Source organism: Pinus tabuliformis, chromosome 8 (assembly GCF_031772625.1).
Source record: "Pinus tabuliformis cultivar Carrire ecotype Pingquan chromosome 8, CPIR1, whole genome shotgun sequence".
NCBI lineage: Eukaryota > Viridiplantae > Streptophyta > Pinopsida > Pinales > Pinaceae > Pinus > Pinus tabuliformis.
In genome coordinates this window covers 445,240,024-445,267,931 of record NC_142294.1, presented here as the reverse complement: position 1 = coordinate 445,267,931, position 27,908 = coordinate 445,240,024, and the positions used below count along the sequence as shown (strand labels likewise).

The 27,908-nt window shown below is 40.8% G+C and overlaps 1 protein-coding gene across 2 annotated transcripts in view; it reads left to right on the top strand.

Moving 5' to 3' along the window:
* The first annotated feature begins 305 nt into the window (after positions 1-305).
* LOC149235966 (thioredoxin reductase NTRC-like) overlaps positions 306-27,908 on the top strand; it is a 377,594-nt gene continuing 349,991 nt past the window's right edge. The window contains exon 1 of one of the 2 annotated variants that reach the window (XM_089372292.1): positions 306-770. In XM_089372292.1, the coding sequence (XP_089228418.1) occupies positions 515-770 (256 nt within the window). In that variant the 5' untranslated portion in view covers positions 306-514. The remainder of the gene's footprint in view (positions 771-27,908) is intronic. The other variant, XM_089372293.1, reaches the window with a different exon arrangement.

The window sequence follows — 27,908 nt, the reverse complement described above, 5'->3', positions numbered from 1 at the left end:
TATTTTTTCCCAACTCATTGTTTTGCTTATATATAAAGCCAGTCTAAATCCATTTTACTTTAAATCTATCCAATAAATGGTTAAATTTGATGAAGTTAATTTGAATTTACTAAATAGATAGTGTTTTTTAAAGTGGTGGAACATATCCAGGGAATTGAACTTCCGATCATTTGATAATTGTCCTACCCCAACAAACTACCAAATAAATCATAAATGAAAAAAATAATAATCCGTAATAATTATGTAAACCTCATCGCTATTTAAAACATTATAGTTACTCCACTATTCAGTAATGCTACACCTTACTCTTTACAAACTATGTTCCACACGATTTTGCCCGAAACTACATGCACTTTCTAGAGTATATGGAGCTCTTGACAGCAGGCCTCAAAAACATTGAGAATCTTTCGCTATTTTTAGTCGATTGATTGGGATGTCCGTGTGTGGTTTAAATCGTTCGTTGGATAGAGAAGTAGATCCGACTCCCCTTCTCTAGCCTCTGTCTCCAACGGTTATGTTAGCCATGGCCGTGGTTCCAGGGAGAAGTATCTCCGCTTGTTCATCATCATATCTACCGTTAGATTCCACCAACACATTGCGTTCCAGGGCTACACATTCATGCAGGCTAAATATTAATAGTTTTCGGTGCAATTTTTCCCAAAGTAATAAAAGACGGACACCAGCGGGTATAAACCAGCCAGGATTTAGCAACTCACGCCGAGTTATCAGGTCTGCAGTTGCAACGGAAGAGGAGCTGAAAAAGGATTCAGGTAGTTATCTTATTCAGTTGCCTTGACACGACCACTTTGATTGTCTAACCTTGATTCCTTTTTTTTCACGTTTCCTCAGCTTTTGGTAGACTGATGTTGATTGCTATGGACTGTGGAGCTTGGTTTGTATTTTTAAACCAAGCTCTCCCCTGCTTTGTAAACCCCTGAATGGATTAGAATTGTGCAGAACTATGAATCCAAAATGTCCGAATCTTTAGTTTCACAGAGAAGTTAGGCGCATTCTATAGCACTGTTGGTGTGATCCTTCAACCATTTGTGTTTGTGTAAGCCCATGTTACGGTGCATTGAATCTGGGCAGTACATTGGGTGCATTGAATACAGACACTCAAAACCATGTAAACCCTTGTCTCATATGCACCTTGAAGTTGTCTCATATGCATGTCCTGAGTTCCTCACAAATGGTGATGTATTGGAACTTCAAAATTGCTTGAAATCTTGGAACTCGAGATATGCAACCTCGAACTTCGTAACCTTGGGGTACATATCAGACTCATGTTTAGATATGTTTGGATGAGTTTAGCGAGCTTGGATCCACTTCATAAGATTACCATGAAAATTTCAGGAATTGTTTATCGTGCACAAAGAAAATCTGGGCGTGATAAACAACTGGAAACAACAGTTTTGTAGTAAAAAAGTTATCTGAAATCCCAACAAAAATTTATTGTCTAAGAGCAACCGAGCATTGTCAAATACTGGGGTTTCTGGGGTTGTGCTTTCAATTTTCCTCGAGTGGGGTTACATAAAGTTTGATGCCCCATTCTCACATTATAATAGCATCTTGAATTGATGTATGTTGAATAAATAAACATTCATGTAGAGGATAAGATGACGCTCATCATTCATTGTGATTGCTCTAAGTCAAAAGCTTCGTACAAAATCCTTTCAAAATTTCATATTTCTTTTCCATTTAGCAAAAATATTGCAACTTCTCCATCAAATATTTTCCCAGAATAGCATTTATCCAACATGTATTACATCCAAATTCAGGGACTAAAACCATAAATGTTGGACAATCCAGCCTTACTATGTAAGCTATGCACATTTCATAGTTTCTTCGTTATAAGTGAGTCGTTGATAATAAGAGCTTTGGCACATCATTTTATCTAAACTTTTTTTCATTCAGTCTTGGATGTTAAGAGAGATAGGTCTAGTGGACCATAATCTAGTCCTTGGCTTCCTTCACTCTATGCACCTCCCTCTTGTTGCAGCTGCCCGCACTCGGAGTTGAGGGATTTTTATGTCTTTAGTACAGACCTCTTGTTCTTTATATAGGAGACCTTTTGGTACTCTTGCTTTGTATCGACATCGTCATACTCAATAGTCCTATTGACCTACTTATGTGGTCATTTGTTGGGCATTGATATAATTAGCTTATATTATCTTATCTTTGACAAGGTCAACTTCAATACCAGGAAAGGATATATGGTGCCCTAACACTATTCGCTCATTCATCAACATGAAACATTTTCTTTACTAAGGGATATGTTCATATCTAGACAACATTGAAGCATTCTTTTTAGATTAGTAAGGGCTTCTTCATAGGAGTTACAATAGACCGTGAAGTCATCCATATTGAATTTTACTTAGTCATGAATTAAATCCAAAAAAATGTTAAAGACAATTCATTGAAATATTGTAGGGACATTGTATTAACTAAAAGGTCGAACCCTATTAGCGAATGTTGTTTTATCTCTGTTCTAAGGAGTAATTTGCATATGGTTATAGCCACTGAAGAGATCAAGGAAGGAGAAATACTTCTTCTATGAAAGCATCTAGGACTTGGTCAATGAAGGGCAAGGGGAAGTGCTCCTTCTGAGTAACCTTGTTGAGTTGTTGGATAGTCCACACTCTCTCTCATTTCTGCCCCTTTTTAGGAGGAAATCTACTCACTATACAAAATAGCATATGTCAATTCAATATCTAAGAATTTTTTTAGCTTTGTTTTGACATTATCTTTAAAGGTAGGATTTATTTTTTGTTGAGGTTGTCAAATTGGTTAAGAGTCATCTTGAATATAAGTATCATGTTTGCAAATATTAGTGGCAATGCCCTTCATGTTATAACATCCCAAGCAAAAACATAATTGTGGTCTTGAAACAAGTCAATTAACTCTTGTTTTTTATTTTATTTATTAACAACAACAATTACATTGCCTTAGAAATGGTGTTAGATTTCCTTAAAACCCAATAAACTGATTTGTAATTTTCTAAGTGTAAAAACCCAGAAACACAAATAACCGATATTCTAGAAACTTAGATCACAAATACATTGAGTTTTCTAACTAAATATGCACAACGAAAAATAAATCAGAAGACAAACACATCAACCATAGAACACAAGATATATCCAGGAAACCCCAACTCCATTGAAAACTTGCAATGTTGTGTGTATTTTATTATTCTTCTGCAGCAAAAGATTTTCTTATGAGAATTACAACAAGGGAGAAACTTCCCTTTTATCTCACAAATACAATTGATTAAACGATCTGATTACTGCCTCCTCTATTTGCCAAAAGGCCACGTGAATTTGCTAGTTTGCTCACACCTGCGAGTGCAAATTCTCTCCTCCAGTGCACACATGCGAATTGGAGTTGCGCAACTGATCTCGGGGCTAAGCTAATTCGACCTTTTCCTGATCTAAATCTCTCCTGCAAGCTGAACCTCTGCGAACTATTGAACTTGAAGCTCTTCCTTTGCTGCGCTCTCACACCTGCTTGTGCTCAACTGACTTGCCACTAACTCACTCTATCTCCTCTTATAATTTCGATCTCAACCCTAATCTCCTTCTCAACGGTTGAGATTAAATCGTGATCAATGGCTGAGATTAAATCATAAGTTAACTTAGGAACTTTTACTTTTTCCTAAGTCTAACTTTAGGAAATAGTTAAATAAATTAATATTCTGCTAAAGTGGCAGTCTTCTGGGTTCTTCTGCTAGTCTTAACACTTAGACAAGTAGAACCCTTACTTCTCTACTCCAATCAACACTCCCTCTTATAAAGGGAAGGTGTTCTGCACTACACCCAACTTCTCTCCGAGGTATACAAATCTGGTTTCTGGAAACACCTTGGTCAGAATGTCTGTTGTTTGCTCCTTTGTTGGTACATATTGGAGTGAAACGATACCTATTCGAACAATATCTTTGATGTGGTGATAACATATGTCAATGTGCTTGGAGCGATCATGAAACATGAGATTTTCAGAGAGCTTGATGTAGCTTTAATTGTCACAATGTATCATTGTAGGCTCCAACTTTGTCCTGAACAAACCCATGAGAAGCTTCCTCAACCAAATAGCTTCACACGCTGCCAAATTGGTGGATGTACTCGACCTCAGCTGAGCTCAATGCAATTGATCTCTACTTCCCACTGAGCCAAGAAACAACTGTTGATCCAACACTAACTGTACAATCCGATGCGCTCTTCCTATCTGTGGAGCTCCCTGCCCAATTTACATCAGTGAAGCCCTCAAGCTTCAACTCATCAACTTGTCTATACCACAATCCATTCTCTACTGCCCTCCTGAGATATCTCAACACGTGCTTCACAACAACCCAATGTGCTCTGGTTGGCTTGACCAAAGACTGGCTCAAAGAGTTGACTGCGAAACATATATTTGATCGTGTGTTCACCAAATACATCAACTACCCAATCCTCTGCTGGTAAAGTGTGGGATCTACTCGCTTTAATATGGATGTATCCACCTTCCAACAGTTTGTGACTTGAGTCATGTTCATGGGCCTACAATCTTGCATGTGAAAGCTCCTTAAAATTGGTAGTGCGTACTTGCCTTGCGCCACAAAGATCTCTCCATAAGCCTGCCAAAGTTCCATCCCAAGGAAATAGTGCATCAACCCCATATCCTTCATTTCAAATTCGCCTACAAGATCTCTCTTGCATTTCTGGATGAGCTTGTCTATGCCTGTTAAAATTAGATCGTCCACATATAGCACCAGAATAAGCAGCTCACCTCCAACAACAATGTAATAGAGGTTGGGGTCCACTTCACTCTTGGTGAAGCCCAATCCTTGAAGGTAACTATCTATCCGAGCATACCATGCCTGTGAAGCTTGCTTGAGCCCATATAAAGCTCTCTTGAGTTTGCATATGTGTGTATCTTTGCTGCATGTCTCGAATCCCTCCGGCTGCTCAATGTAAATCTCCTCCTCAATAACCCCATTGAGAAACGTTGTCTTCACGTCCATTTGGTGGATCCTCCACCCCATCTGTGCTGCTATAGCTGCAACCACCCTGACAGACAAATATCTAGCAATTGGGGCAAAGGTCTCGTCATAGTCAACTCCCTCTATCTGCGAGAACCCCTTTGTCACGAATATCGCCTTGTACTTCTTGATACTTTGATCAGCTCCATGTTTGATCTTGTAGACTCAATGAGAGCCTACCGCAGATTTTCCCTCTGGTCTTGGCACCACCTCTCAAACATCGTTTTTCATGATGGAGGTGTACTCCTCCACCATGGCATCTCTCCACACCTGTTGAGTGGCTGCCTTTTGATAATTGGAAGACTTGGCATCTATCAATTTGGTCATAAGTGTCGTGTATCTTGTGTACCTTTGTGGTTGTCAACTCTGTTGAGCTGAAGTACTTGGAGCACCAACTTGCTCCTGTGCCTCTTGAATTAGCTGATCTGCCCATCTCGCTCACCTTCTCCTGGTACTGGGAGTCACTGACTGAGCAGGATCCACTCGCTCCTACATCTGCATGCCTTTCTTGTCCTCATCCTGCCCATGCACAACTATGGTTTGAGGTGCTGGCTGAGCCTCCTACTTGGGAGCCTGTTGCTCCTCCTCCTGCACTGTAGTCTGCTCATGCTCTAGGGACTTTTTCAAGGCCCTATCCTCCTCAAACTTCACATCTCTCCTGATGACTGTCTTCCCGTGTGCTGGAAGGTACACATTGTACACCTTCGATGTCTTGGTTGTAACCCACAAAGATGCCCTTCTTTGCTATGGGGTCCAACTTCTTCCTTTTCTCCTCTGGTACATGGCAATATACAAGGCTATCAAATATGCAAAAATGAGACACATTTGATTTCTTCCTTGTAAATGCCTCCTCTGGTGTAACTCACCCCAACACTCTGTGTGGGCTTTGGTTATACAAGATAACTGTTGTATGGCATGCCTCAGACCATAGGAACTTGGGCAACCCCTGGTCATGCAACATTGCTTTGGCCGCTTCAACTATGGCTTTGTTCTTGCCCTCTGCTATCCTATTCTGTTGAGGATTATATGGTGTGGTCAACTCCCTCCTGATGCCCTCCTTGGCACACAACTCCTTGAATGCATTTGAGGTGTACTCCCCACCATTGTCAGACCTCAACGCCTTGATCTTCCTACCAATCTGGTTCTCAACCAAGGCCTTAAACTCCAGAAACTTCAAGAAGATTTCATCTTTTTTCTTCATGAAAAATATCTAGGTCTTCCTTGAGTGATCATTTATGAAGGTGACATAGTACTTGTACCCACTAAGGGATATTGTAGAGAAAGGACCACATACATCTGAATGAACAAGGTCCAAGATACCCTTGGCCCTGTTGTCTCTGCTAGGAAAAGATGACTTGGCATACTTGCCAAGTGTGCAACCCTTGCACACCTCATGTTGATCCATGCTACACTGTGGCAGCCTTGTTGCTATCTCCTTAAGAATCTTCAGTGCTCCATGGTGCAGATGTCCCATGCACCTATGCCACAACTCTCCAAGCTCGTTGCTTGACTCACAACCTCCTCTGCTAGTTAGTGCTACGGCTGTTTCAAACTGCAATTTGTATAAGCTCCTGTGCCTAACCCCAATTTGCTTCGGTACCTTGGAGTTTGTGGGTTTTATAAAAACCCTGCCTTGTCTGAAGGTCACCTCGTACCCCTTATCCTCTAATGTTGAAACTAAAACAAGATTCTTCATGAGCCTAGGAATGTAAAGAACATCTTTGAGATATAGAGGGTTTCCAGACTCCCTCTCAAAACAAACTGTACCAATACCCTCGACTCGATACTTCCCATTGTCTCCCATCTCAATATCAAACTACATGTCCTTTTCTGAGAGTTTGCTGAAATACTTCTTGTTTTCCGTCATATGATAGGATGCATTGCTGTCCACATACCATAAACTGGTGGCCACTGAACTTTCCATACAGGCAATTAGTGAAAACTCCTTAACAAAATGAGAAGAGAACTCATCTATCTCTGCAGAGGCTGCTACTTGGTACTTCTTGGACCCTTTCTTCCTGTTAGGGCATTTAGTAACATAATGCCCAAACTAGTGGCACGAAAAACACTTGATCTTGCTAAGATCCTTTTTCTTCTTCTCACCGTTATAATTGGGTTCACCACCACCACCACTGCTCTTTTTACCCTTGGACTTGGTCCCTTTGCTGGTTAGAGCGAAATTTTCTTCATCTTCCTCGCTTTTAACATGAGATCCAACTTGAGCTTGTCTGCGAATCCTCTCCTAGATGCAGTCACCCTACAACCTTTCCCAATCTGGAAAGTGTTCTTGGGCACATATTCCATCCGTGAAGGCTTGCCATGACTTGGTGAAACCCATTAGAGCAAAATTCACCAGATCTTTGTATGGAACTATGTAAAGTTTTGTAGATGTTCTATGCTAAGAGCAATTTCACTTTTCTCACAGCAATCATACAAGTAGATAAGCAAAATGCAGATAGAACATATAAGCAGATCTTACAGAAGACAAATTAGAAACAAGAAAAATGTATGTGTTTGTTTCGGCGGTCAACAGGATGCTTCAACCAGCAAAGTCTCCTTTGGTCAGCCAGCCCAGCATGTGTCACAACAACCCTCCAACCAGTAGATGAGTCAACCCAAGTCAGTTCTACAAAAGTCAACGCTGTCCTGAAAAGTCAACGCAGGGGCAGCAAGCTAAAAGTCAACGCAGCAGCAAAACGGTCAACCCTTTGACCTTGATTTTTGTGCCAGGTAGTATGGCCTTCAAAAATCGAACCTCCCACAAGTTTTCAGCTTGTTTGGACCAAGCGTTGACCAAAGTCAACGCTGGTCAAACTTCTGCGAAACCCTAGCAGCAGAAAAATCCTCTTCGTCCTTCCCACGTGTGGCTGAAATTCGTCCTCCAGGTAGCTCGTACTTTTAGGATGAGAGAGGAAGATGTGAGTTGTGTTGTGATCAAATTCTCTCCAACTTTTCCTGTATATATATATCCATCAATAAGGGTGTGTGACACATCTGTTGGGCATGTGAGCCTACATTACAAAACTGGCTGACCTTTGCACATATAATTTATTAAGAATAATAAATTCAAAATATAAGTTCTGCTCATCGGATTAAGACTATTTTTATATGGATTTTACACCTCTCAGAAAGAGGAATCCAACAAAAATATTAGCCTCTTAATCTGAGCATCAGAACATGGAGTTTGGACCTAGTTGTCCAAATTTAACACTCCCTCTCAACTAGGGAGAACTCCATCTATTAGTGCAATTAACATCGTGAGTCATCCCGCCGAAACTTGCTTTGCTGGCTTCTTTATTTCAGAACAGAAGTGGGTCAGTCACAAAGACATCATTCCCTGACTGACATAATCAGTCCAGAGGTCCCAGACCTCACAAATCTTGATCCCAGATCAAGTGGTTGGACCATGCCATCCTAGATAGAGAGTACGGCAAACTCTGATGCGTCCATCAGTCTTTGCTAATAGTCTCTAGCTTTTCCACACCTCATTGGCCAAATGAGAGGTACTTCCCATGAGCCCTGAACTCAATGGGTAGGATGCATACGGGGCACAGATTAAATGAGTGGCGAACCAGCTCAATAATCACAAGGGTGGGGCAGAAGCATTATGAGTGCTTATAGCTCCGAGAAGCTATCCCCAAAGCCCCCCCAGAGCTCCCAGAGCTCATCGTCCAACAGGACCCACATCATAGGGTCTTTCCACGACACCAAGACTCTCACGGAAGGTTAGGAACTTGACCTTCCCCAGGGGCTTAGTGAGAATATCCGCGACCTGCTCATCAGTTCCTATATGATCGAGCCTTACGGCGCCTCGCTGTACCATATCCCGGATAAAGTGGTACCTGATATCAATATGCTTGGATCGGTCGTGGAACACAGGATTCTCAGTCATACGAATCCCACTCTGATTATCACAGAGTATTACAGTGGTATCTAGCACATGTTGGAACAGCTCACTAAAGAGCTTCCTCAACCAAACTGCTTCACAACAGGCCATACTAGCAGCAATGTATTCGGCCTCCGCGGTGCTCAAAGCCACCGACTTCTGCTTCCTGCTCATCCATGAGATCGAAGCAGAACCAAGATTGAAACAACATCCAGATGTGCTCTTACGATCCACCATACTGCCAGCCCAATCGGCATCAGTATATCCCCGGAGTATCACACTCCCGACAGTGTATCTCAACCCATGGTTTATCGTGCCCCGAAGATATCTCAAAAGATTCTTGGCACCAACCCAGTGAAAATGATGAGGCTCAACCATTTGTTGACTCAAAGTATTCACTGCAAAACATATGTCCGGACGAGTGTTCACTAAGAACATCAAAGCTCCTATGAGTTGACGATACTCAGTAGGATTGGCCAAGATAGGCCCTGCAGCGCTGCCACTCAACTTCTTAAAGTTGAGTTCCATTGGTGTCGACACGGACTTACAGTCCACCATCCCAAATCTTTCCAGAAGCTTCACAATATACTTTCCTTGAGAAAGGAAAATCTCTCCAGGTCTTTGCCAGACCTCCAGGCCTAGGAAATAGTGCATCAGTCCTAGGTCTTTCATCTCGAACTCAGCAGCAAGCTCCCTCTTACATTGATGAATGAGAGGGTCATCACCTGTCAGGAAGAGGTCGTCCACATACAGCACTAGAATGAGAGGCTTTCCTTCCTCAACCTTAAAGTAAAGGTTTGGATCAGCATTGCTTCGAGTGAAGCCCAGCTTCATCAAGTAACTATCCATCCTCTCATACCAAGCTCTGGGTGCTTGCCTTAACCCATAGAGGGCTTTCTTCAACCTGCAGACATAAGTGTCTCGATCTTGAACTTCAAATCCCAGAGGTTGTTCTACATACACCTCTTCCTTTATTGCACCATGTAGAAAAGCGGTCTTGACATCCATCTGATGAAGACTCCATCCTTGCGTAGCAGCAAGGGCTATGATGGATCAGATGGTGGTATATCGAGCCACAGGTGCAAATATATCGTCATAGTCAATTCCTTCCTTTTGAGAGAAGCCACGGGCAACAAATCTTGCCTTAAACTTTTCAGCACTCTCATCAGATCCATGTTTAATCTTGTAGAGCCATTTAGCGGTGACAACAGATTTGTCCTTCGGTCTCGGGACCACATCCCAGACATCATTCTTCATAATAGCCTCATATTCTTCATGCATAGCATCCTTCCAGACTTGATGCTTGATGGCTTCTTCAAAAGATCCAGGTTCAGATTGTATAATAGTACTCATGGCAGCTAGATACCCTTGGTATCTACACGGCTTCTTGCTTTCTCGGAATGTTCCCCTTGGGGCAGCATGACCCTCAGCATCTTCGAGGGTGTCCCTGAGCCATGATGGCCTCTTTCCTAGAGAAGGGGAAGGATCAATAGGGTCCATTGGCCCTTCAACATCAGGTATAGTCTCATCCTGGGGTTCTTCCAGATTTCCAGGTCTTTCTTCATGGTTTTCTTCAGATCTAGGAAGATCTACTACTTTCTTCAGGGAAGCATCTTCGTCAAAAGTGACATCATGGCTTATCTCTACTTCCCTTTGACCAGGTACATAGACTCTATATGCCTTAGAAGTCTCACTGTAGCCCACAAACATTCCTTTCTTCCCAGTAGCATCCAGCTTACTTCTTTTTTCTTTCGGTACATGAAAATAGACAGGACATCCAAAAATTCTAAAATGTGAGACATCAGGTTTCTTACCAGAGAAAACCTCTTCGGGAGTTTTGGAGTCCAAAGCGGAATGAGGGCATCGGTTTTGAATCTACACAGCAGTATTTGCAGCTTCTCCCCACAGAAACTTTGGAAGACCCTGGTCACATAGCATGGCACGGGCAGCTTCCACAATCGTCCTATTCTTGCGTTCAGCAACACCATTCTGCTCAGGAGTATATGCAGTGGTAGTCTCCCTCTTAATGCCAACTTCTTTGCAAAAGTCTTTGAACTCATTTGACTCATATTCAGTGCCATTGTCAATCCTCAAAATCTTGATCTTCTTTCCGGTCATATTTTCCACCAAGGCTTTGAAGGTACGGAACCACATGAAAGTCTCATCCTTCTTCTTCAAGAAGTATATCCAGGTTTTGCGAGAGAAGTCATCAATAAATGTCATATAGTAAGAACATCCCCCCAGGGATGTTACAGGCAACATACCGGAAAGATCAGAATGGACCAGTTGCAATATCTCAGATGTCTTTGTGACACTTGAGGGGAAAGGTCCCCTTGTATGTTTGCCTTCAGCACAACCCTTACATACACCTTTATGATTATTTCCAAAATCAGGCATCCCTGTCACCACCTTCCTTGCTTCGGGAAGAGCCTTGTAATGAAGGTGTCCAAATCTTCGGTGCCATAGTTTGGTTTGACGGATAGTATCACAAGTCATAGCTCCCAACGGACTCCCTCCAACCTGGTAGAGTGTACCAACTCTAAAACCAATTGAGATAGCTTCCTTGAAGCTCTTCTTCCACATGAGTACCTTTCCATCAGAGAAAGTTACATTGAATCCTTTGTCTTCCATGGCAGATACAGACACAAGGTTCTTCTTCAATTTGGGTACATAGAGTACATCTTGTAGATGGAGGACTTGTCCTTGAGACAAGTGGAGGGTCACAGTCCCGGTCCCTTTCACAGGATAAGTGGCATTATCCCCAAGGATAATTTCTAGATTAGTATCCCTTTCAACCATGTCAGAAAGTGCTTCCTTGAATCCGGTGATGTGTCTTGAGGCACCACTATCGATTAGCCAGACATCCATAGTGTAGGGCGGAGATGCAGCTGAGAGAGCAGATATTAGAATATACTCATTTCTTTTATCAACAACATTAGACTCCTCATACCTGGTATTTCTGGTCCTTTTAGAAGGTGGATGGTTTCCTTCAAAGTGAGCCTTCCTCTTTCCTTTGGATTTGTCATTTCTTTGATTCCCATTCCTTCGGTTGTTGTTGTTGTCATCACTATCGGGAGAATTCTTCTGGAAGGGGCATTCTCTAGCATAGTGTCCAGTCCTATGGCAGGTGAAACATTTACCCTTCTTCTTTTGAGTCTTAGTCCTTCCTTTGTCCTTGGAACCACCCGAGTTCTTCTTTCGGGAATGAGCAACATAGGCAACATTTCTTTCATTATCAAATTCCTTCATCCTTGTTTCTTCTTGCATACATCTAGACAGAAGCTCATCAAAGTTAGGGATGGTATTATTGTTGAGAATGGTAGTTGTGAATACTTGCCATTCATATGGAAGTCCTCCAAGTGCGGTGAGAACCATCTCACGATCAGCTATTGTCTCCCCAATAGCTAGCAGATTGTTCCTGGTTTCGGTCAACTTCATAAAGAAAGTTTGAATAGACTCGTCTCGGCCCTTCTTCATATTCTTCAACTTGTTCTTGAGGAATAGCACTTGGTTCACATTGTTTACTCGGAACATAAGTATCAGTTTGTCATACATCTCCTTGGATGTGCCTAGTTCAGATATGTAGGCAACCAGACTCTTATTTATGGATTCCCTGATCAACAGTTTTGCTCTGATTTCTCCCTTCTTATACTTGTGTTTAACAGCAGCAGAGGCATTTGATGGAGGTTCTTGAATCTTCCCTGTCACATGATCTAGGAGATCATGATCTTCTAATTTGAGATCTAATAACATCTTCCAGGCATGGAAGTCATCACTTCCAGTCAGCTTGTCATTCTCCCTGAATTCAAGCTTAGAGGAATCCATTTCCTTCGATGATGATTGCTATAGATAGAGTTTGTCTTCACCTCAGCTCTGATACCATGTAAAGTTTTGTAGATGTTCTATGCTAAGAGCAATTTCACTTTTCTCACAGCAATCATACAAGTAGATAAGCAAAAGGCAAATAGAACATATAAGCAGATCTTACAGAAGACAAATCAGAAACAAGAAAAATGTATGTGTTTGTTTCGGCGGTCAACACGATGCTTCAACCAACAAAGTCTCCTTTGGTCAGCCAGCCCAGCATGTGTCACAACAACCCTCCAACCAGTAGATGAGTCAACCCAAGTCAGTTCTACAAAAGTCAACGCTGTCCTGAAAAGTCAACGCAGGGGCAGCAAGCTAAAAGTCAACGCAGCAGCAAAACGGTCAACCCTTTGACCTTGATTTTTGTGCCAGGTAGTATGGCCTTCAAAAATCGAACCTCCCACAAGTTTTCAGCTTGTTTGGACCAAGCGTTGACCAAAGTCAACGCTGGTCAAACTTCTGCGAAACCCTAGCAGCAGAAAAATCCTCTTCGTCCTTCCCACGTGTGGCTGAAATTCGTCCTCCAGGTAGCTCGTACTTTTAGGATGAGAGAGGAAGATGTGAGTTGTGTTGTGATCAAATTCTCTCCAACTTTTCCTGTATATATATATCCATCAATAAGGGTGTGTGACACATCTATTGGGCATGTGAGCCTACATTACAAAACTGGCTGACCTTTGCACATATAATTTATTAAGAATAATAAATTCAAAATATAAGTTCTGCTCATCGGATTAAGACTATTTTTATATGGATTTTACACCTCTCAGAAAGAGGAATCCAACAAAAATATTAGCCTCTTAATCTGAGCATCAGAACATGGAGTTTGGACCTAGTTGTCCAAATTTAACAAACTATCTCACCCATAACATCCAACTCTTCCTTTACCTTAGAAAACTTTGTGAGGTAAGAAACCACTGAATCTGACTTGGACATTTTAATGCTCCTGAGCTTGTCTTTTAGTACCAGCTTTCTGGCCTTGCTCGAACCCTGATAGAGACCAATGATGGTAGTTCACATTTCTTTGGCTTTCTTCTTCCCAATCAGGTGAGGGATAATGTGGTCTTTGACTCCTTCCAGGATAATCTTTTTTGCCTGGGCATCCATTTTATTATGCTGAGCCAATAGCTGAAGATATGTTGGTGTGGCTGGGACCCTTGTTCCTCCAACAAAAATCCCAAACCCCTTGTTCCTCCATGAACAAAATTTGGATGCACTGTCCAATATGTCTTCAAATATGAGACCTTGATAAGCCATACTGCCAAAATAAACTGCTGAATACAAATCACACTAGTAAAATCAATGCGCACTGCTCAAAACTCTAACGGTCAAATCAATCTGATAACTTGCTCCCTCCGAATTGCAAAATCTGCTCCTGAAGATAAAATCTGTGCTTGGTCTTCAAACACAAACTGAGCTATGGTTCCATGTTAGATTTCCTTAAAACCCATTAAACTGATTTGTAATTTTCAAAGAGTAAAAACCTAGAAACAAATAATTGATATTTTGGAAACTTAAATCACAAATACACTGAGTTTTCTGACTTAGTATGTGTTGATTTTCTTAGGAGAATTTGATTTTCTAAATTGATAATTACTTTCCAATGATTTCTTTAACCAAGTTCACTTATGTCACATACATCATTAAGCAATTATACATAGAAAATCTCAATAGTAATGCAATAATGACAGTAGGATCATAAAGAGACAACCAAGCACACAAAGAGACATAAATTTTCACCTAGGAAACCCAAACTTGGGAGAAAACCCAACAATCTTTTCTAGGAGAAATTATTCAATTCAACAAAGTTACAATCTGATATTCATAAGTCAAATTAGGTCAAACAAACCACAAAAATCCCATAGGTCAAACTTGGTCAACACAACAACTTGGTCAAACTGCCCATAATAGAGCTCAGTTAATTGCCTCAGGAATGTAGCCAAACTGCCCATTACAAACTTGGTCAAAGCCTTAGCAAATTCTGTCAAACTGACCTCAGAACAGGTCGATCAAGCTGACCTTAGGAAACTCGGTCAACAACCTGAGAAATTCGCTCAAACTGACCTTAGAACAACTCGGTCAAACTGACCTCAAGAAGCTCAGTGAATAGCATCAAAAATTTGGTCAACTTGTCGTCAACGCTGGTTAAACTTATGTCTTCTTATCCTCTCTCTCCTTTGCACGTGTGAACATAAAACATATAATTTTATGTGATTTGAATTAATGTCCAAATGAGGGAGGCCGAGTTTGTATTTATAGTGGTCTAGTAGTGCCCAAGGGGCACGTCTCCTTGTGCTCGACTGACTCGTACTTTGGGGCCAACTTGACCTTTTTGGAGGCAAATTAAATTTTTAAATTTATTTCTTTTGATTTCCTTTTAGGGCCGGCTTGTAGTTGGGAATACCGACTGCAAAACCAAAAATCAACAATATGCATAGAGGAAAATAAATCAGAAGTCAAACACATCAACCATAGAGCACAAGATTTACCCAGGAAATCCCTAACTTTAGGGAAAACGTGCAATGCTATGTGTATTTTATTATTCTTTTGCAACAAAAGATTTTCTTCTAAGAATTACAACAAGGGAGAAACTTCCTTTTTATCACAGAATTACAACTGAGCAAACGATTCGATCACTGCCTCCTCTATCTGCCAAAAGGCTACACGAATTTGTCAGTCTGCTCGCATGTGTGAGCGCAAATTCTCTCCTCTCGTGCACACGTGTGAACTGGAGGTGCGCAACTGATCTCGGGGCTAAGGTAATTCGACCTTTACTTGATTTGATTCTCCTACAAGTTGAACCTTTGCGAACCATTGAATTATCTGCTCTTCCTTTGCTGTGCTCTCACACCTGCTTGTGCTCAACTGACTTGCCACTAACTCACTTTATCTCCTCTTATAATTTCGATCTCAACCCTAATCTCCTTCTTAATGATTGAGATTAAGTCATGATCAATGACTGAGATTAAATCATAAATTAACCTAGGAACTTCACTTTTTCCTAAGTCTAACTTTAAGAAATAGTTAAATAAATTAATACTCTGCTAAAGGGCAGTCTTCTGGGTTCTTCTACTAGTCTTGACACTTAGACAAGAAAAACTCTTACTTCTCCACTCCAATCAATAAATGGCCATGGCCAAATCATTTGACATTGTGATATAAAAAGTAGAAGGTTTCACAAATTGTGGTGTGCCATAATTTTGAAAGTAAAATGCATGTTTCTCTTATCTTATCATGAAGCAAAAATTTACTTCTTCTAATTCTACTGTATTGTTGCACATATTGGCCAAGTGTAAGCAAAAGTTTACCTAACATCAGGTAACAAGTTTTTAAAAGGTAGGCCCATAGAACACTTCATCTTGTATGCCCTCTAGATCTTTTGGTCCTTCCATCTCTATAATCAGCAGTAGGTAAAATTTTTTTCTTTCTCTTTTGACTTTGGTTCAACTTTTACTGCTCTTACTATTGTTTTTTCTGGGAGTCCTCTCATGGAAGAAGAATAAATGCCCTCAACTTGATGCAAGGAACACTCTAGACCTAGCACCTTGGCCAAAACCTAGTTCATTTTATCATCCATCCTATGATTTTTTTGCCTCCTAATCTTGAAGGAAACTTGCCATTGTGGCGTCAAGAGCATGCAGGGCTTGAGTTTGTTTAGTGATCCTTTGCATGTGCTAGATGTGGTCTTAAGCTTTTGCTAGCAAGGAGTATTTCCACATGTTAAATCTCCTAAAACCAACCTATATTTATTTTCTCACGACAATGATTTATTCCCAACAATTTATTTAATTAAAAAAATAAATCTTGAATTTTTGAAAAATAAAATCACTGGTATTTTAAGATCGAAAACTATATGCAGCGGAAATAAATTGGAGAGATCAATCACACATTGCAATAGAAATAGTTCACACACAACAATTCTCCGTCACTTATTAATTTGGAAGATTAGGGTTTCAACCCATTGAGAATTTAGAAAGAAAAATATAGTCACTTGCAACTCGGCCCTACTCGAATAATTCATCCCAAGGAAAATCGGCCAACTGGAAATTGACCTTTGAAGAAATTCGACCCACCTCTCACTAGAAAATCGGCCTTTGCGCCTAGCTTCTCACTCGGCCTCTGCGCAGTCACAACTCGACCCTGACAAATTTGCCTCCCCAGCGACTGCGCCTCCTTCTCACTTCAACAATTCGACCTTTCGAATTTCCAACAAACATCCTCTTCGAAATACCTCAAAATTTATCCTTGTATTCTTGTTTCTTCTCCTTAGTTGAACTGAGCCTCACACTTTAGAGAATTCACTCTCTCCTTGAGAAAATCACTTTCCCAAAAATATTGTGGCCGCCTTTCTCTTTGTGTTCTTGTGTCTTCACCTCTTCATTAGGCTTCCTTTATAATCTTCTTTAAGTCCAAATCCCTAACCCTAATCTCCCTTCCAGAAGATCTTAGAGATCAATGGTTGAGATTATTTCTAAGTCACTTAAATAATTAAATTATTTATACCTAGAAAATGACTTAATAGTCCACAATAAATAATTGACTTTAATTATTGTACTTCTCCTAATTTAGACTTTAGGCAATAAGACATAAATCACTTACTCCACCAAGCAAGCACCTAAAGAGGCAATGGATCATCTTCCACATGCTAAGACACCAAGCCTATGCAAAAGACCTTCTGAAGCTACCACAAACTTCAACACTCCCTCCTAGCAAGGAAGGAATTCTCTATCACCCCTAGCTTAGCTCGATATATAACAAATTTCCTTTTCACTAGAGGCTTAGTGAGAATATTTAGCACTTGCTCCTCTATGGAAATGTATTGTAATCTCACAACACCTCTCTGGACCCCGTCTCTGATGAAGTGATATCTGATCTCGATGTGCTTGGACCAATTATGAAACATAGGATTCTCAGAGAGCTTAATGCAACTATGACTATTACAGTGAATCACCATTGGCCCCATCTCAAGATCAAATAGTCCTACAAGCATCTTGTGATGTCATATTGCCTCACAGCTTGCCATACTCTTTGCCATGTACTTTGCCTTTGTTGCTTCCTATTGTACCACGAGATCATGGTTGATCCCAAATTGAAGCAACATCCACTTGTGGATTTTTAGTCCATAGCGCTTCGTGGCTAATTAGAATTTGTGTACCCTGTAGCTCCACTTCTCCAACATTGACATATCTCAGTCCAAAGTCTACTGTACCTCGTAGGTACCTTAGCATATGATTCGTTGCCACCCAATGAACTTGTCTTGTCTCCACCATGAACTAGCTGAGTGTGTGCACAACAAAACATATATCCGACCTAGTGTTGACCAGATACATTAAGGAACCTATTAACTTCCTATATAGTGTGGGATTCACCAACTCGCCTTTAGAAGCACTTGGCTTCTTCAAGTTAGTGATCATTGGTGTAGACATAGGCCTGCGATCCTCCATCATGATCCTCTTCAAGATCTTGACTGCATACGTGCCTTGTCCAAGGAAAATATCTTCTGGCTACTGCCACATCTCCAATCCCAAAAATAGTGCATCAAGTCGATGTCCATCTCGAACTTGGAAGCAAGATCCTCCCTGCGCATCCTTGTGAGCTTCTTTGATCTTGTCAAGAAGAGATCGTCCACATAAAGTACCAAGATGAGTAACTCACCCTCAACAAGTACATAGTACAAGTTGGAGTCCACCTCACTCTTGGTGAAGCCCAAACCAAGAAGATATCCATTGATCCTAGCGTACCATGCGCGTGGAGCCCGCTTCAACCCATAAAGTCCTTTGTCAACTTCAATCCATACATCATTCCTTATGATGGAGCTATACTCCACCATGGCATTCCTCTAGACTTGCTCATCTGCAGCGTCCTCAAAAGTGGAAGGCTTGGACTCGCTGATGCTGCTCGATAATGCCAAATAATGCAAAAAATCTTGTGGGTGGTTTTCTCTGCCTGAAGGTGCTACTAGGAGCCTTCACAGCCTCCTCAACATCCCTCAAGGTTTGTTCAACCCATATTGACCTCCTCCTAGTAGAGCTCGAAGGAATATCTAGCTCATCCTCCAGATCTATGGACTGTGTCCCTGCTGCTGGTGCTACTGGTCCCTGTTTAGCCTTAGGAGCTTCTCGCTCATGATCCTCTACCCTTGCTAGCTCTTTCTCATGAGACCTCCTAAGAGTCCTAAGCTCATCAAATCTGACATCCTGACTTAAAATAACTTTTTTTCTGTCCTGGAATGTAGACTCAGTCTTGGAATGTAGCCCACAAATATCCCCCTTTCTGATAAGGGCTCCAATTTAGTCCTCTTTTGAGTGGGAACATGGACATAGACTAGACTATCGAAGATGTGCAAATGGCTCACATTCGGTTTCACTCTTGTAAACATCTCCTCAGTAGTCACGTCCTCTAATATCCTATGAGGACTCTTGTGTTGCACAAATGCAACTGTATTGCAGGCCTCTCCCCACAAAAACATAGGCAATCCCTAATTATAGATCATTGCCTTCGCTGTCTCCATTATGGTCCTGTTCTTCCTCTCGATAACCCCATTTTGCTGAGGGTTGTAAGGTACTGTGAGCTCCTTCTTAATCCATGCTGCCCATGCTGCCCTTAATCTTCTTCTCGTTTTGGTTCTCCACAAGAGCTTTGAACTCTTGAAACCAATCGAAGACCTCATCCTTAGTCTTCAAGAAGTAGATCCAAGTTTTTTTGGAAGAGTCATCTATGAATGTCACAAAGTACAAAGACCCTGTGATCAACATCACAGACATAGGACCACAAATGTCTGAGTGCACCAAGTCTAGCACTCCCTTAGACCTGGTCTCGCTGTGAGGATACACAACCTTGGCCTACTTGCCAAGCGCACACCCTTTACACACTCCATCCTGCTCCACCTTGATCTCTGGAAAACTTGTAACCATTCTTTGCAACATAGGGAGAGCTTTGTAGTGTAGGTGTCCCATCCTCCTATGCCATATCTCACTCTGGCTGTCACTCTCATGTATGAGAGCCTTCACCAATTGTCCTCTCAACAGATAGAGATCCTTCTCCCTTCTCCCAATTACTCGCTTCTTGCTGGGATCAGTTCCTTTCGACCCAACAACCACTTCACCTCTAGTGAAGCTGACTTGTAGTCTTATGTCTTCTATGACCGAAACTGAAAGGAGATTCTTCTCCAGACCCAGTACGTACAATAGTTCGTTCACCTCCATGATACCACCTGAGTCCATCTGAAACTCAATACTGCTAATACCTTCTATTGCATACTTGGCCTTATCACTAAGCTCTACATGTATATCCCTAGGCTCCTTGGTCATGTTGGTGAAGACGTCTCAAGATCCCATCATGTGACGAGATGCTCCATTGTCCACAAACTAGACACCTCTTGTGATGGTTCCATAAATTCATGACACCAAGGCAAAGTTTTTCTCGAACTTTTCAACCATCTCATCCATTTGTGTAGTGGTTGCCATAACTGTCTTTCCCTAGACCTTCTTGTTTGGACACTGACTGGAAAAGTTCATGCGATTGTGACATGCTAAACACTTGAGTTTGCTCATGTCCTCCTCCTTTTTATTCTATGAAGGTCCTCCACTTTGGTTCTGTTTGACCTTCCCTTTGCCCTTTTTCACTTGTGTAGCAAGAGCAATCTCATCTTTCTCCTCAGTACCCTTTTGCTGTCCTCTAACTAGTGAGTTCTCCCAGATCTCCTTTTGGATGAAGTCATCCCACAATTGGCTCCAATCAAGAAGTTGTTGCTTAATAAGGATCCCATCCACAAAGTTGATCCAATGCTTAACTTTCAAAGCAACTTTCACCAGCTCCAAATCAATTACAATTTCCGCAACCACTGTAAACTCATCACGAGCCTACTAGATCCTCGTGAGGTAAGATGTTACGGTCTTAGAGATTTTCATCTTGATGCTGTTTAATTTCTCCCGCAACACCATTTTTCTGTTTTCATTTGTGCTCTCATAAAGACCGGTCAGAGCTACCATGTGACGTCCGGTGAACAATTATGTGATCCCTCACACCATCCAAAATTATACACCTTGCTTTCATATCTTTGAGATTATGCTCCACTGCAAGGTTTGGATCTAAAGGAAATTGATTGTCTATGTTCACAAGATCCCATAAACCATTCATTTTCAGAATCATGGTAATTCGCTCCTTCCAGGGACTAAAATTAGTAGCCTCTTGTCTTCATATCGCAAACTACTTAGTAATGCTATCTTCACAAATCGACCACGACTACAAAACCCAACTGCAAAATTAAAAAATAATTCTGCTGTCGTAAAAAAGAGAAACTTGATACTGCAAACCCTAGTGATTTCGGATCTCTCAGAGTTATCTAGAAAGCTCTGATACCATGTTAATTTTTCTAATACCAACCCAAATTTATTTTCTCACTATAATTATTTATTCCCAAGAATTTATTTAATTAACAAAATAAATCCTAAATTATCGAAAAAAAATCACTGGTATTTTAACATCTAGAAATATATGTAGCAAAATAAATCAAAGAGATCAATCACACATTGCAATAGAAATAGTTCACCCATGGCAATTCTCCATCATTTATTAATCTGGAAATCAGGGTTTCAACCCAAAGAGAATTTACAAAGAAAAAGACAAGTGATTGGAACCTGCAACTCGGCCCCACTAGAATAATTTGGCCCAAGGAAACTCGACCAATTGGAAATCAACCTCTGAAGAAATTTGGCCTGAAGAAAATCGACCCACCTCTCATGAGAAAATTAGCCTCTGTGCCTAGCTTCTCACTTAGCCTCTACGCAACTAACAACTCGGCTTTGGCAAATGGCCTCCCCAGCAACTATGCCTCCTTCTCACTTCAACAATTTGGCCTCTCCAATTTCTAGCAAAACGACCTCCTAGAAACACCTTGAAATTATCCCTATATTCTTGTTCCTTCTCCTTAGTTGAATTGAGCCTCATGCTTTAGAGAATTCACTCTCTCCTTCTTGAGAAAATCGCTTTCCCAAAAATGCTGTAGCTGCCTCTCTCTCTTGTGTTCTTGTGTCTTCACCTCTTCACTAGGCTTCTTTTATAATCTTCATTAAGCCCAAATCCCTAACCCTAATCTCCCTTCTAGAAGATCTTAGAGATCAATGGTTGAGATTATTTCTAAATCACTTAAATAATTAAATTATTTATATTTAGAAAATGACTTAATAGTCCACAATAATTAATTGACTTTAATTATTGTACTTTTCCTAAGTTAGACTTAGGAAAGAAGACATAAATCACTTACTCCACCGAGGCACTGAATCATCTTCCACATGCTAAGACACCAAACCTATGCAAAAGACCTTCTGAAGCTACCACAAACTTCAACACCACATTTGGCACCAATTCTACTATTTAATTATAAATATGGCCTCCCTTTGATTGGCCTCCTCCATTTCCCTTTTGGACCTCCTCATCTTCCTATGGAAACAAGTGAACTCACAAGAAGCACATTTGTGGTTCTAATAGTGTGCCATTCCTTCACTCAGAGGCCATACCTCTTTGCATCTCCTCTATGTGGCTTGAAGGCACAGAGAAGGGTTTATGCCAATGCTCCCAGACTAACTTTGTAGGCAATGGAACAAGGGAATGAAAAAACATGCAAACCTTTTAACAAATCATAGAGGTGGCACAAGGTGTAATATTAATGCTATGTCCTTGATTGAGATTAAGTTCCATGAAATACCCCATCTAATCATATTTTAAGTTATTACCTTGGGATTTGGATGATCGCTATGCATTAATAAATGATGAGGAATGGAAACAAAGTGCTCCCGATTTTGATTAAAACTTTTACCAACCATGGGGATGCGTCTCCACCCCCCACGTTTTACATGCTTTGTAGGTAGGGGGTGCTTAGACAACCTATTATCTGCATCCCCTACCCCCCTTCATGCCACCTTTTCTCTAAGAGGGACATTAGGAGAGCAGTTTGAGTTATGAATACCAATAGAGCGAAAAATGAGGAAGGTCTTCAAGTCAAATTCCTTAAACATGGCATCCAGTCCCTTGAGCCTTATATTCCCAATTTATTTAGTGGTTTGTTCAGGCGTCCCCCCTCTTGGATGAGGCACATTATTCATCCAATCCACAAATTAGTGAGTAGTTCTAATCCAAACAACTACCAAATTATCATGGTGGGTCATTCATTCTCCAAGCTTTATGCCTTAGTCTTACATTGGTGGCTCTTTGAGTAGTTGGAGAATGGTCGTCTTAAAGCTTGAGGACAAGTAGGTTTTCGGCCAAAATTCCAAATGATTGATCACATTTTCACTCTTTGAGCCATTATTGAGGAGGCTCGCCATCACTATTTGAAGGTTTACAATTGCTTTGTAGTCTTCGAGAAAGCATTTGACATTGTTCCGAGGGAGGCATTGTTCCAAAGGTTTTATGACATCGGTATATTTGAGACCCTCTTGGTAGCCACTATGAGACTGTACAAGTTAGTTTTGGGATGGCTTAGGATCGCAAAATGCTTCTCCAGTTTTATCCAGAGTACCATTAACGTAAAACAAGGATGCCCTCTTTCGCTTGAGACCCTCTTGGTAGCCATTATGAGACTGTACAAGTTTGTTTTGGGATGGCTGAGGGTCGCAAAGGCTTCTCCAGTTTTATCCAAAGTACCATTAACGTAAAACAAGGATGCCCTCTTTCGCTAACTCTCTTCGGGATCTATATTGTTGAGTTGGAGTCTTTCCTACATGAGCATATCCAGGAGGGAGATAGCTATCTTCTACACCGGGTGTTGATTTCACTCCTTTTTGCTAATGAATTGGTCTTGTTGGCTACTACCCCTAAGGGCTTGTAGAGATAGATCCTCACACTCTCTAGCTTTTGTGACCTTTGACAATTGACAATCAACTTGGGTAAGACCAAGGTTTTTGTAGGAATTTACAGGGTAAGTTCCTCAGACAGAACACCAAAGGACATCGCTCACAAACAGATCACAGATCAATACGCTAGTATTATTAACGTGGTTAAAACCCTCAAAGAGGGAAATAGTCCACGGCCTGAGCCAACGCGGCCACTTCAGGCAATTCATTAATAAAAGAATGAAAATTTACATAAGCTTCTCTCATGAACGGTTACCCTACAAATGACCCTCCATGCTCTTTAAATACAAATCATGGACCAATCGGGTGTTAAGCCACGGATCAAGTGTCGGTAATACCGAGGAGAGAATGAACGACCGGCTCACTACATATTGTGACCGTCGGATTGTAAGTTACAAAAGTACATAGTAAAGAAACACACTTTACCTAACTCTACACTAGACCAAGTTATACTTAACTATTTCCTATGTGTCGGAATATCCTAACATCTCCCCTTAAGAACAATTTGGGATAGGATTGAAGGATGTACAAATATGACACAATAGGAGAAGGAAGGAGGCATTAGAGCCTATCCCCCCTTAGTGACAACTTCCTGAACTCCAACCATAAATCGAAGTTTAGTAAACTTCGCCTCTGTGAGAGCCTTTGTAAAGATGTTTGCAACTTGATCATCTGTTGAACAATATTGCACTTCAAGAACATGGTCGTGAATGAACTTTCTGATGAAGTGCATGTGTAGTTCAATGTGTTTGCTGCGCTGATGTTGGACTGCATCTTTGCATAGTTGAATGGCACTTTGATTATCACACCAAAGTGTAGTCGGATGCTGCTGCTGAAAGCCAAACTCTGACAGGATCTGACGAAGCCACAGGGCTTCCTTACTAGCTTCTGTGGCACCACGATACTCTGCTTCTGCTGAAGAAAGAGAAATGGCACTTTGTTTCTTGCAAGCCCATGTAATAGGTCTTGAACCAAGAGTGAACATATAACCTGTAGTAGACTTCTGATCATCAGGGTCACCAGCCCAATCAGAATCAGTGAAACCAACCAATAGAGGAGATGCTTCTGCACTGTAATGAATCCCAAATTGAACTATACCTCGAACATAATGAAGTATTCTTTTAGCTGATTTCCAATGACTTTCATGTGGGTTTTGCATAAACCGAGCAATAAGGCCAACAACAAAGGAAAGGTCATGACGAGTATGGGTCAGATACGAAAGTTTTCCTGCAAGTTGACGGTATAAGGTAGCATCAACTTCAGGGGAAGTACAAGTGACTGAAAGTTTGGCTCTAGACTGAAAGGGAGAAGGGGCTGGCTTACAGTCTTCCATGTGAAAATGGCGTAGAAGATCACATGCATACTTGAATTGGGAAAGGGAAATACCTTCCTTGGATTGCAAGACTTGAAGACCAAGAAAATAATACAGGTGGCCTAAGTCTGTCATTTCAAACTTATTTTTAAGGCTAGACTTCATATGGTTTATAAGGTTGGGATCACTACTAGTAAGGATAAGATCATCAACATAAAGAACAAGAATGATAAGAGACTTGCCCACTTTCTTGGTGTAGACAGTATTGTCAGAATGACACCTAGAAAAGCCAGTTTCTAAAAGAAAGCTATCCATTTTGGCATACCAAGCCCGAGGAGCTTGCTTGAGACCATAAAGGGATTTCTTAAGCCGACATACAAGGCTGGAGTTTGTTTGTATAAAGCTAGTAGGTTGTTCCATATAGATTTCTTCATGCAAGTCCCCATGCAAGAAGGCAGATTTAACATCCATCTGATGGACTTCCCATTTGAAAGAGGCAGCAAGGGAAAGAACAAGGCGGATAAAGTTCATTTTGGCAACAAGGGAGAAGGTTTCAGTATAGTCAATGCCTTCAACTTGTGAAAAACCGTTAGCAACAAGATGAGCTTTATGTTTATCAACGTTTCCATCTGGTCCATACTTGGTTCTGTAAACCCATTTGCATCTAACAAGTTTTCGTCCCTTTGGTAGAGGAACAAGATCCCATGTATCGTTTGCCAATAATGAACGATATTCTTTATTCATAGCTGCGTCCCAATCTGGATGTCCTGAAGCTTCTGCAAATGTGTCAGGATCATAATTCGCTGAAGCTTGAGCCAGTAAAGAAGAGGCTCTATCGAACTGAGAACGTGTACATCGCTGATCTGTAGGATCACCGGCAAGAGCACCTGCTGCATCCCAAGTAGCACGAACCCATTTTGGAAGCTGAGGAGCTGAAGGAGGATCCTGAGAAGGTGGGGGAGGATTGTCATCCTCGCTTTCATCATTTGAAGAAGAAATATTTTCAAAAGTAGAAGAGATAGAGAGAGGTGGCACATCCGTCGAACTAGGTTCCTAGGCTGTTATATTTTCAGCAAACTTTACATCTCTTCTAATGATAACATTTTTGGATTTAAGTGGAATAAGTCTATATCCTTTGACATCTTCAGAATATCCAACAAAAATACATTTTTCACTCTTAGGTTCTAAAGCTTTATGTTTCTCATCTGGAATATGGGCCCATGCTTCACTTCCAAAAACACGAAAGTGACTGACATCTGGTTTAATTGAGCTCCATGCTTCTTCTGGAGTGATATTCTTTAAAACCTTATAGGAGTGCGATTTATTATGTAATTTGCACAGTTAATTGCTTCTGCCCAAAAATTAAGACTAAGTCCTTTAGATTGAAGCATACAATTAGCCATTTCCTTTAAGGTGCGATTCTTCCTTTCAGCTACACCATTTTGTTGTGGAGTATATGGAACAATATGTTGCATTTGAATTCCATTCTCAGTGCAAAAGTTGATGAATTTGTTGTTAACATATTCTCCGCCATTATCAGATCTTAGCTTAAGAATTTGATGTCCAAATTGTTTTTCAACAGAGGCCTTAAAGGCCAAGAACATGTTAAATACTTCACTCTTGAGTTTAAGAAGTATACCCAAGTGCGTCTGGAGAAATCATCAATGAAAGTTAAGGAATACTTGTAGCCAGAGAATGAAACAACTGGAAGTGGACCACATAAATCACTATGCACAAGCTGTAAAGGCGCTGAGGCGTGCCAAGAGGCATGTTTTTCAAAACTATCCCAATACCATCAGCGCCTCAGCGCACCATTGGAAGACCTATCACTATATTTTCTTTACATAGATTCTGAAGGGAGTGATAGTTTAAGTGACCAAATCGCTCATGCCAAAGTTTGCTCACTTCATCATTATGAGCAACAAATATCGAGTGAAGATTTGATGACCCAAAGTTGTTAAACTTATACAACCTTGTAGAATCATCAGGAATGCCAGTAGCTAAAATTTGTCTAGGATCTCTTAGGTCCTTAATTACAACATCGTGAGGTGAAAATTCAACAATTTTACCTTCACCTGAATGAGTTATCTGATATACAGATAGAGGGTTGCAGGATAAGGTTGGAACACATAATACATCATTAAATTGGCCATTGTCTATATGAACAGTTCTAGTCCCTACAGCACTAAGAGATCTATCATCACCAACATATATATTTTTGGTGTTACAATCATTTAAAGAAGAAAACATGGCTTTGTTTTTGGCCATGTGATAAGAAGCTCCAAAATCAATGAGCCACTCATGAGAATTAGAAGAAGAAGATACATTTAATGCATATCTAGACCGAGCTGTTTGACAACCACATGCAGAAAGTGTTATTCCTGAAGATGAAGTTGAGGTTGAAGAGTGCTCCAAATGGTGTTATGCTTCTTAATTGCTGCTTCCAAGGCTTCCATCCTCTTAAAGCATTTGGATTCTGAGTGGCCATCTCGATTACAAAAGTGGCAATGTCGATCAATCTTCTTCCCTTTGTTTTTATTTGCCTTATCATTTTGTTGAAATGATTTTTCATTTTGAGGCTGAAATTGCTTAGGACCTTTGTTTGGTTTAGGACCATTCTTTTTAGGATACGACTTCTTAGGATTCTTTGAATTTGGTTGCTGCTGGGTGGCTAAGGCTTTCTTAGAAGAGTTTCCAAGATTAAGAAGACCAAGGTGTAAGAGTTTTTCTTGTTCCCTTATTAAAGAATCACAAAAGGAATCAAAGGAAGGGACTTGTAGTCTTGTCCTTGAGAAATGAAGGCTTCTCTTGTAGAATGGAAGGTGGAAATAAACACAGAGTAGGCTGGTCCCAACTTAGTAAGAATGGAATAGATAAGGTTACCATTTTCTTTCTTAACCTTAACACCTTCCAAGAGAAGTCTAAGGGTCTTGAACTTGGACATAAAATCTTCAATGGAAGAAAAATTATTGGGGTCCA